Source organism: Lingula anatina, chromosome 2 (assembly GCF_051362555.1).
Source record: "Lingula anatina isolate TDL-2025a chromosome 2, LinAna3.0, whole genome shotgun sequence".
Lineage (NCBI taxonomy): Eukaryota > Metazoa > Brachiopoda > Lingulata > Lingulida > Lingulidae > Lingula > Lingula anatina.
Window position 1 is genome coordinate 16122697 of NC_141768.1, and position 11948 is coordinate 16134644.

Genomic DNA, 11948 nt, shown 5'->3' on the forward strand with positions numbered 1-11948 from the left:
CAACATGCATTGAAGATGTTTGGATTGCGACATACAGATATAATAGTCTTGAATTCAAACCAATGTCAAAACTATATCTAGAAAAACTGAAAATCAAAGCGCTTATGCACCACTTCTCGTGCTATTGTTTAGTTATGGAGATACAGAATTATCATTCTTAATAAGATTGGGGCTTCATCGTCCCGAAAAAGATTAAGTAATTAAAATGGGTAGAAAAAAATATCTGAAACAGGACTGAGGTTGTGGAGGACATTAATTTTTGCGTCAGAGCTGTCACGCCAGTCACATACGCTGTCTTGGATCAGTAGAAGATCCATTTTCGAGAAACTTTGCATCTGTTTATGGGGAAAATTATGTTCTGGAAATATATGATACTCTTCGAAATCCTAACTATGCCCCGGCCTAACTTTGGTTAATCAACAACACGAATGTTAATCAATCTTTTGCAAAAGGAGGTAAAAAGTTGTTGTGACGTCAAGCTAGTAGAGCAGCCGAGGATGGCGTACTTTTTGAGATCGTCCTTGACGAAGGTAAATTTAAGATAATTTTTTCTAGAAAATTTGTGTTTATGGCATATATGTGTATCTTGTGATATCACTGTATAAAATAGAGTTTTCGTATCACAACGCCATTGACCCAGAATCACGCTTAAATGCAGATTGAGTAACCCACTCCGATCAAACGGCTTATCCACAATTTTCCGCCGGTCAAAGCAGTTTTATTAGCTAGATTGACATAAAGTTTAACGTAATGGTAACTAAGTCACCATGAAAACCATTCTTACCAAGCTTTGAGTAAGTTTTTATGTAGAGTATGTGATAAGTAACCACTTATTGTTTGTCATTTTGATGAATGTTTCTGCCCCATCTGTCAGTAATGCATGCAGGCCATGTGAACTATCCTTAGGACATTACTGTTAGATTTCATTGTTGCTCAATAGTTTGGGTTTGCGAGTATATTTGGAATTCGTCTCATTTCACCAAGTTCTAAAAGTGTGTAGAGATTACAATCTATTTGTGAGATAAACAAAAAACCCAAAGGAAGGAGTGCAGTTTGTCTTAGGCCCCATTCAGCATAGGGGACTAACTAGTTCAAGGATCAATATGGTCAAATATGGCCCTCATATGCGATCATATAGTTTCAGATAGCTATAATTCTTTACTCTGTAAGAAGTATTTATATGTTTTACTGCTAGTGAAGATGAAAAGTTACACATGCAAGTGAATGCGTAATCATGTCAAGCACTGCTTCATCTTCGTTATCCTTATCATTTGTACACAAATGTATATATGTGGCCTTGATAAGACATCCTGGGATAAAATTGGTGTGCACTATTTCACCAGAACAGCATTTCAGTTCGCTACATACTGTTAGTAAATAATATCTTAACAACTGATTTTCTTCTTTTTCTTTACCAGTCTTTGATGTATGCTATGTGTGTGTGATTTTTTTATTTTCAAGTTTATTATTGTATCTCACATTAAAATTGAAATTGAAGAGAAATATTTTATATATATATATATAATAAAATTCCAAAGTCAACAGTATATTGCTCATGTCATGTAAATAGTGTGACATTTTTTCACTTTTTCACAAAATGATGAAATATGAACAATCCTCATATACTTAAACAACAGGGCCTTTAGATTTTGAAAGTACTTGTTTCATTTTGTCTTCATGGGTGACATATTATTTTGCATTTTACATGTAAGGTTTACACTTTGAAAGAAAGTTTTTTGTTACTATTTCCAGGGGCTTCAGCATGTTAGTTTCATAGCACAGGTGCGACATATCCATGGATCATCTGCATTTTTTGCAGCCAAGGTGTGTTTAAATATAAATAAAACATTTTTTGGGTTTAAATATGTCAGGAAACAAATATTGTTTGGAAAGGTGGTTGTTTTAAAGTTAATGGCATAATTGTAACGTTGATTTATTTTACTGCAGGTTTTGCAGTAACAGACTTGTATTTCAAATGGAAATTGGTCTTTAACTCTATTGTAGATAGTAAAATAATACTTGAATCCTTTTATCATAGGTGCCTATGAGCAGGTTTGATGGTGATCATTATGTGAACTATGAAAAACTAGCACAAAACTTAGACATTGTGAAAAGAAGGTAAGTTATGAGCTTGTACGTTGAATTAATATTTTCATATTGTCTGTCTGTGTTTCCATTTATACATTTCAACATTTTTTAGAATAAAGAATTTCCTCTTAGGACTTAAATTTTTTTGTATAATAATAAGTATCATTCCAATTAATGCATTTTAGCATGTTTTTGTCCAGAATAAAGAATAAATTGATAGGTTTAAAAAAAAATTACTGTAACCAATTTTGATAAATTCAGGTTAAACCGACCACTCACTCTGTCAGAAAAAGTTCTGTACAGTCATTTAGATGAACCAGCAGAATGTGTAAGTATGGCAAAAAAAAAAACTTATAAAAAATAATAAAAAATATTATACCCATTAGAAAATAGTGATCGGAAAATACCAAAAATAAGAAAAAACTGTCTTTTAAACAGTATAAAAAAACCTATTTCAGACTAGTAAATGAATATTTGAGTATTAGTATTAAGTGCTTCCTAAGAATAGAATCTAGTCTTGGGTTGTATGTATGAATGATATAGATTGTTAGTGCTTGTATTTTATTTTGAAAAGATAAAATACATGAATTTTGGAGGACTAGTAACATATAATTACAATTATTTTTCTTAATTTTATAATTTCTAATATTACTGTATTATTAGGACTTTTTCTTTTTCTAAATAAGGTTATAGTTTTTTGGAAAAAAAGATAAATAACATACAGTTTCTAAATGTGAGGTTTACAGGCATGGATATGTTTTGAAAAACTAAAGTATTCTTAATACTGCTTGATAAATAAAAAGTTGTGGCTTTTGAGACTAAAAAATGAAATTCTTAACAAACATCAGGTGATGCGTAAGATTAACTAAGCTTTCTTCTTCACGATTTCAGGAAATTGTCCGTGGAGAAAGCTACCTGCGCCTCCGTCCTGATAGAGTTGCTATGCAAGATGCCACAGCCCAGGTATACTGTTGGCATTTTGTTTTATCTGGAACAGCAACATTTCTCAACATATTCCATTTTTTACTAAAGCATTACTTTTTAATTCAAATAGAGCCATTTAAATCTTGCCAATGAGGTTGGTACTGTCTTACTAAGCTTCAGTGGATTTTAATGGTGTGTGTGTGTGTGTGTGTGTGTGTGTGTGTGTGTGTGTGTGTGTGTGTGTGTGTGTGTGTGTGTGTGTGTGTGTGAGTGTGTGTGTGTGTGTGTAATTCACTAATTATTTTCTTTTTGTCTAGATGGCCATGTTGCAGTTCATCTCCAGTGGACTTCCAAAAGTAGCTGTTCCCTCTACAATTCATTGTGACCACTTGATTGAGGCAGAAGTGGGTGGTGACAAAGACTTGGCCAAAGCTAAGGTACAAGGTTAAATTTGATAATATATAAAAGGAGTAGAAATGTGGCTTGCAATAATAACAGTTAATTTTCTGTCCTCATCGAGGTTTCAGTAACTATGATATAGAATAAACATTGTGTGAAAGTAAGTAGGTGAGCATGCTTTCACCGATATCAAAAGATGTATTTTGTTCAGGCAATCCCCAGAAATATATCTTTTTAATTTGTATGGCTGGTAAATTGTCACAAACAATTATATTCTTGTTATTCAGTAGTGCTCATTATTTCTCTTTGTTATAGGATATTAACAAAGAAGTGTACAACTTCCTGAGTACGGCTGGAGCCAAGTATGGTGTGGGATTTTGGCAGCCAGGAAGTGGAATAATTCATCAGGTATGTATATGTTGAAGTTTGAAAATTGTGTCTTAAATTCAACATGATATTTTACATCTGTTGTTCCTTTGCTGTACAAAAAGTTGTTGAACTGTTGTCAAACCTATGTCAATTTGTAAGATGGTGCAGCTACGTTTATCAGAATGTAACAAACAAAAAATTACATTAATAAATATATTTTTTGTTAGGTGAGTTTTATCCTATTGATAATGTTACAAATACTGATGTTTATTTTCTGCCATTTCAGATTGTGCTTGAGAATTATGCGTTTCCTGGAATTCTGCTAATTGGCACTGATAGTCATACCCCAAATGGAGGTCAGTGTAATAATGTTCACTGCAAAGGAATATTAACATTGTAATTTTGTGTAAACAACTTGATTTTATAATGACGTTAAAACAAGTTAACAAGCCTCGATATTAGCTTAGGTTAAATGTTTTTATTCATTCTTTGACAGTCTTTATACAGTAGGGAAAATGCTAGAATTGCTTGTGATGGCTTACCTTGGCTTAAAAAATCAAAGACATTTGATAATTTACAATTTTATCATGCCATTGGTTAGAGTTGCTAATATCTCTAAACCAAAAGCTCTGGTAGTGTAACCCCAGAAGCTGTTGCTTTTTGGCACGGATGTAACAATAGGACAGAGTTTATGCTTGCTTTCCAGGTGGACTTGGAGGTTTATGTATCGGTGTAGGTGGCGCAGACGCTGTGGATGTCATGGCCAACATACCATGGGAACTGAAATGTCCACAGGTGAGGGCAGTTTGTGTGATAACAGACATTTGACACTTACTGAGTTCTCTCTCTGAGAATAATGTATCTTAACCACTTAACTGACCAGTACTTTTTTCAGTTCAAATAGTAAAATCACAAACTCTGTTTTGAATTCAATTTTTTAAATCATCACCCCATATTCATTGCTATCAGCAATTATCTACTTGTAAAACAGTCTTATTTTGTGCTACATACACTTTCATAGATAAATGTGTTATTTAATTTCTCATAACCATTAAATTTAAAATGATCAAATTTTAGGTAATTGGTGTTCACCTGACTGGAAAACTGAAGGACTGGACTTCACCAAAAGATGTCATCCTGAAAGTAGCTGATATCCTGACAGTGAAGGGAGGCACTGGAGCCATTGTTGAGTATTATGGACCTGGGGTGGATTCCATATCTTGCACAGGTATATTCTAGTGACTAATCTGTAATTATTCTGCTGGCTATGAATTTTTAATATCAAAATTTGCAAGGATTAATTTTTAGAATAAGCGAAAGATGAAACTGAAGGAAGAAATTAAGTGCTCATCTAATTTCTATCTATAACCTTTAGGAATGGGCACTATTTGTAACATGGGTGCTGAGATAGGTGCTACCACCTCCGTATTCCCATATGGACACAGCATGAGGAATTACCTTAAAGCAACAAATAGAGGAGGTAGGTATAGTTGACATGTATTTGGATGGTTTTAGTTACATAGTTTTGTGTTCTGTTAAAATCACTATAGGATAAGAAACAAAAGTGTGGACACCCATCCAGATATTAGGTATATTGTTGAATATTTAAGAATATAATGTTATATTTACCTTGATAGATTATGCCTCTTCTGTCTTAATTTGTTAAATTTAATTTCAGGAATTGCCAACCTTGCTGATGAATACAAAGATGTCTTGCTCTCAGCTGACTCTGGTTGTGAATATGATAGAATCATTGAAATTAATTTGGATGAAGTAAGATTAAGAAATTCTGTATAGACTAATATATAATTACCTATTACTTTTCTGTGTTTTTGTTTTTGGTCACCATTCTATTTATTTTTGTACACGTGTATTTATGGTCTTTAGTAATGGTTGTGAATTTAGTTGTAGTAAGTGATATTAATGCTGCACCTTAGAAAAACGTTGCTTTGGTGGAGGAAGCTTGGGGGCTTGGTCACTTTAATGATCATGCTTACATTTTACTGTATAAACCACATGAAACTTTCTTCACATTTTCAACAAGACTAGATGGTTTTGGTTTGTAAAAAAGCAATAGATTTCTCGAATCCTAACCCACATATGATACAAAAATACAGAACAAATATAAAAAACTTTTTAAAAAATTTAAAGAATGGTATGTTTTTTCTCCTTTTTGGTATCATTTCATCTGTATTAAGTGTGTTTTTATCCTAATATTTTTTTCATTCTTTAATACAATATTCACCGTCACAGTTTATTTAAGAGCTGCACATTCACTTGGCTAACATAACCCCACACCAGCATTTTTACAGTAGACATGACATTCACATGTGGTGAAGGTTATTAAACAGACAAATATAATTTTTTTACGATTGAACAATGCAGGGCTCAACATTTTACATTTTTGTTCATAAGTTTCAGTTGAATCATAACATGATCATCAACTCTGTTTGGTCATTTTATTTATGCAATTACAGATTTAAATATGTTGAGCCCTGCAGAGCATGGAAGTAATTTTATGTCAAATCATTGGTGGTAGACATTCTAGAATGGGTATCAAGATTTTTTTCCTGCTGCTTGCATTGCAACCTGTATATGCTTTCAGTTAGAGCCTCATGTCAATGGGCCTTTTACCCCTGATCTTGCTCATCCTATTTCCCTACTTGGAAAACGGGCTAAAGAGAATGGCTGGCCTGTGGAGCTTTCTGTGGGTAAGTTAATGTATTTAGTTTGTGAGTGTTATTGATGATGTAGATATGTATCTGGGTCAGTGTGGCCTAGATCACTGTGTCTGGGTTTTTGGTATGATACAGCATGCTCTTTCTACAGTTGGAGCCACACATAAATGGACCAATGACACCTGATCTTGCACACCCAATTAGTAAACTTGGCAAGAGGGCTAAAGAAAAAGGATGGCCTTTGAAAATTGAAGTGGGTGAGTTTTGCTGTCAGGAAAAATTCTTTATTTTACAGCAGGTGATGGGCTGTCTTTTTACTTGGTACATGATTAGTATTATCTTCAGTAATGTGATGGGGTCATAAAATTGTTTTGTCATAAGTATAAACCAATTATCATATCATTACTGTTTGTAGACAAAAATTAACGGCAATATGGATCACTACACTGTTAATTCACCAGATAATGGTTTGATATAACACTCATCCTGAAATATGTAATTGGATGTTAGGAAAAATGGTCTGAATGGAAATTCAGCTTAATTTTATGCTCTGTGACTTTTTTTCTTTGCTTTGCAGAGTTAAATAGACTTATTTTTTTGTAGCTTAGATGCATATTTCTAGATGTAATATTGTATTATTTGAGTGCTTACTGATAGGATAGGAATTGATTACTTGATCATGTGCTATGGTCTATAGAATATAATATGTTATTCATATTGCCCCTTGAATATCATTGTTTTCCTGTAGTAATTGGGTATTGTGAAAATAAAATCTCTCCCCCAGGATTGATTGGCAGCTGTACTAACAGTAGTTATGAGGACATGAGTAGAGCAGCCAGTTTAGCCAGGCAGGCACTGAAGCATGGTTTAAAAGCCAAGTCCAAGTTCACCATCACTCCAGGCTCAGAACAGATCAGAGCAACCATTGAGAGAGATGGCCAGGTGTGTAGACTACGTACTAGACATGTGGCAAAAAGGAATTAAGACCATAACATGATTACATAGACAGTGTTGTGTCTGTTCATGTAGCCATAAAGGAAGTCTCTTTATGGAGATGAAACTGTGGAATTTTTGTGCTATTGTGATAGCAAAAAATGTAGTCATTGTTCTATTTTATTGTTTGCTTCTTAGAATATAATATGAATATTTGAAATGGACATTCAAAAAAGATTGACGTCACTTGTATAGTTTTAGAAGGTAGGAAGCGTAAAAGGGAAATGAAAATGATAACCCTTATTTCTTACAAATTAAATTAACTAGAATTATATCAAATTTGGTTTAACAAATAAGAGGAAGTTGCTTCATATTTGAAATTACCAAAAAACATTTTAAAAAATTATACAAAAATAATGGAGACAGTAGCTGAAGTAAATTTCAGTGTTACTTTTGTTTAGGCTGCAGTGCTGCGTGAAGTTGGAGGCATAGTATTGGCTAATGCCTGTGGTCCCTGTATAGGACAGTGGAACAGGTATGAGGCTCACATCTCGTGAAATACTTAATGGGTATTAAGACTGGCATTTTCATATGGTACTTCCCTAACAACTAAACTATTGTAAATTTGACCATTATTAAGATTTCATTTCCTGGAGAAAAGTGATTGAAGAATTGGCATAAAGATTTGATTTGTTTGTTGAACATGCTATTTTTTTAAATGTTAATTTTACTTATAGAACTGATATGAAAAAAGGACAGAAGAACACCATTGTTACATCATACAACAGGAACTTCACTGGTCGTAATGATGGCAACCCAGAGACCCATGCCTTTGTGACATCACCAGAGTTGGTGACAGCCATGGTGTTTGGTGGAAGTCTGGATTTTAACCCTGTCACTGATGAACTGGAAGGAGCAAATGGTGAGTTGTGAAAAAGCATATCTGATCATCACTTTTCAGGGTGATTTTTTAGTTCATTTAGTGATTTACAATTCAACATATTTGGAAGTCATGTTGTATGTTAATATTAAGCACCGAATTTTGCTGAATGATTTCTATGAATAACAAACGTTTGAGAATTTAACCTTTTGAAATGAAATTGTTTTTAGATGATATAAGATCAACAGGGTGTGTATGTTAATTAATTTCTAGGTGAGAAGTTCAAGTTTGAATGTCCCACTGGTGATGAGCTGCCATCCCGTGGGTTTGATCCAGGCCAGGACACATACCAAGCCCCCCCAAGTGATGCATCGGGAGTCTCGGTAGATGTTAGTCCAACCAGCAACAGGCTACAGCTCCTCACACCGTTCAATAAGTGGGATGGGAAAGATTTGGATGACTTGGTTGTCTTACTAAAGGTTATACTTGCATCTGACACTATTTTTATCACTCATCAAATCGATAAAATTACTTAAAGGTTTTTAGCAGTTGAATTTAAGAAATCACTGTTGTCACTTAAAATCAATTCTGAATATTTTATTAAAACTTTCAAAAAAAAAAATAATGATGTTTGTGGTATGTTGGTATAAATATTATTAAATTTAGTATTAGATGGCTTTTGTATATGATGACATAAAAAATATCCAAATATTAAGTTTTTGTTTTTATTTAGGTGAAAGGCAAGTGTACAACTGACCACATCAGTCCAGCTGGACCTTGGCTGAAGTACAGAGGTCACTTGGATAACATCTCAAACAACTTTATGATTGGGTAAATTCAACTATTTTTCCAGTGTTTAGAAAAAATAATTTCACATTTTGAGAGTTGTATGCAACAACTAGGTGATGAACAGATACAGTGTCTGATAAGCCTTTTATGTCTGTTCCACTGAATTTCGTGTAATCAGTCTGTACAGTGAAAGGGTACTGTTTTTGGTTGTTTTACATCTGAAAGGAACACTTGAAATCATTTAAAATAAATTCAGAACAATGTATGCATTGTGCTATTTCAGGGCCACTAACTCTGAAAATGGGGAAATGAATAGTGTAGCCAGTGTGTTGACTGGAGAATATGGACCTGTACCTGCCACTGCCAGGGAGTATAAGGTTTGGTTTTCATATGATTAAAAAAACTGTTTTAAATTGTTTAATGCGCTTCACGTTGTAAAAATAGTTTTCTGATAAACAGGTTGTATTTGACACAATATTTTAAAGAGTTATTCTGGACTTTTATTTAATTCATATTAGACTTACTGTTCAATTATTTTGACTTATGTGGTGATAACAGGTTGGTCTAAGATATAACTATGCTTGTGCCCTGAAATTATAATGGTGAATACAATAAATTAGGTTGGATTTTTGTGTGTTTTAGGCAAATAATCTTCCATGGGTTGTAATAGGAGAAGAAAATTATGGTGAGGGAAGCAGCCGAGAACATGCTGCCTTGGAACCAAGGCATCTAGGTGGAAAGGCAATCATTGTAAAAAGCTTTGCTAGAATTCATGGTAAGGGATTTTATAAGAATAATTGTTTTATCTGTATTATTCTCAAGTTTCATGATTTCTTTATTTTTATTTCATTGAAACATTTGCCAGATTAAGCTTTTTGAAAATGTGAACATTCTTTTAGAAAAAAAATTACCAAAAGAATTCAAAACGTCGGATTTAATGCCTTGAATAGGATTTATTTACTTAGTTTCCTTTTTCCAAATCCAGAGACCAACTTGAAGAAGCAGGGCATCTTGCCACTGACATTTGTCAACCCCTCTGACTATGACAAGATCTCCCCAGCAGACAAGATTTCCCTCAAGGGACTGAATGAACTGGCACCAGGAAAGGTAATATTAAGGAAACCAGTGAGATAAAGTCCAAATATACGCAAACATGATAACACATTGATACTTTGATTTGAAAATTGAAGACTTTATATGACAAACTTCTAAATTTAAGTGCAAAAATTTTGTTCCTGTTGCACATGCGTGCACACAAACACACACAACAATTTTAGTTTATTATTTTTTAATTGATAAAAATATTTCACAAGAAAAGTGCACTTATCTTCTTTGCATAAAGATTTTAAAACATTATCTCTTATTCTGACCCTTCACCATTTAAGATGATACTCTCATGCTCCTTGAAGTATGATTGCGGATATTCATGCTATTCATGCTATTTTGTTTCAGCATGTGAGGTGTGAGATCAAACACAAAGATGGCAGCATAGAAACCATCAAGCTGGCACAGACCATGAATGAACAGCAGATTCAATGGTTCAAGGCAGGAAGTGCTCTCAACAGAATGGCAGAAATGAAGCAATGAAATCTGCCAGTTTAGATCTCCGACTGCTGTAATAATGTTGAACACAGTTGATTGCTATTCTTTCATTTGCCAGAATGGTCATAGACATCATTTTTATGAAAATAGAATATAAGAGAACTTCAAATGCACTTGTATATTTAAGGTCTTGTAGCTGCGAACCTGAAAATCACAAGTCAAAGGCTCAAATTTTGAATCTTTATTGTGGTGAATCAGTGTTACTGGCACATAACAGAAGTTGTTTTTAAAGTGTTTAAATTATTGTTGAGGCATTGTTTGCTGTAATTGTAGATATTATATATAAACAGGTAATTTGGAACAGCACAGAGTATGCTTTCATCAGATTTCCGGAGTCTTGCTCCCAATAACACTAATGAAACGGTATTAATTATTATCAATATTATCTTCTAGTGTTCTAATAGTTTGGATTTACTCACCCATTATACCTACCCATTACAATATTATATACTCACATTTGCAGTGTAAGAATAAGTATATGCTGTCAATGCTGTGGATTGTCTAATAATACTTCTTGGAATGTCAACCATTCTCATTCATATGTTTTAAAATAAAAAGATTACAATGTACGTAATATACTATGTACTGTTCATGCTGTGGATTGTGGAATAAATGTTTCCAGGCCTCTTCAGTTCTATTAAAATATAAGGAAGTATACATGTCTTGTGGATCTAGAAAAGTTGATGTACAGTGCTTGTCTCAACATGCAGAATCACCAGCGAATGATAATATTGACATATATAGTGGGCAAATTTTTATCATACCCTGCCCCAGGTGCTTTGAACCCCCAAACCCCTGCATGCTACTTCATAGAGAATGCCTATAAGAGACAAACTGATAATAAACAGCAGTCCTTATAGTAACCTCTACCAGGGTTACTGATTGATTGTGTACTCTTCTCCAGAAAAATGCCAAGAAACAACCAGTAAAATATAAGTGAATATCTTGTGAAAAATCAGTTGGTGGCCCTGGTAAGTGGTAGACTCATTACAGTTACCTGCAGTATTTTTCAAGTCTGGGAATAAATTTAACAATTGACAGCCAAAATTGGACCCCTAGTTTTTGAGCCTTTCACTTTTGCTTATGTGAAACATGGTCATCTTCTGTTTGAGTGACCAGTTTATTTGAAAATGTTAGGCCAGTTGTATGTAGCTACCACTCCTCCCCCAGAACTTTCCTCACTAAGGGTCAAAGCTAACTTTATTGCAGTTCGTAACAAAGTGCCCCTCTTCCCCACAAGGATGTACTTATCAATTTTATTTGGGTTAAATGAACAAAAATCAATG

General features: G+C 33.8%; 1 protein-coding gene across 2 annotated transcripts; it reads left to right on the forward strand.

Annotated features, from left to right (window-relative positions):
- Positions 1-418: 418 nt before the first annotated feature.
- Positions 419-11317, forward strand: LOC106174228 (aconitate hydratase, mitochondrial). 2 transcript variants are annotated; one of them, XM_013555672.2, is made up of 22 exons: positions 419-530; positions 1753-1824; positions 2039-2118; positions 2350-2416; positions 2980-3051; positions 3330-3449; positions 3727-3819; positions 4067-4136; positions 4487-4575; positions 4858-5008; positions 5156-5260; positions 5459-5553; positions 6386-6491; positions 7243-7400; positions 7853-7926; positions 8129-8313; positions 8545-8750; positions 9005-9102; positions 9344-9437; positions 9703-9835; positions 10046-10167; positions 10513-11317. In XM_013555672.2, exons 1-22 carry the CDS (start codon positions 429-431, stop codon positions 10645-10647), a joined length of 2427 nt encoding a protein of 808 aa, XP_013411126.2. In that variant the 5' UTR covers positions 419-428; the 3' UTR covers positions 10648-11317. The 2 variants fall into 2 exon arrangements, with proteins under 2 accessions (XP_013411126.2, XP_013411127.2); XM_013555673.2 differs by lacking the exon at positions 6386-6491 and adding an exon at positions 6610-6715.
- The last annotated feature ends 631 nt before the right edge of the window (positions 11318-11948 follow it).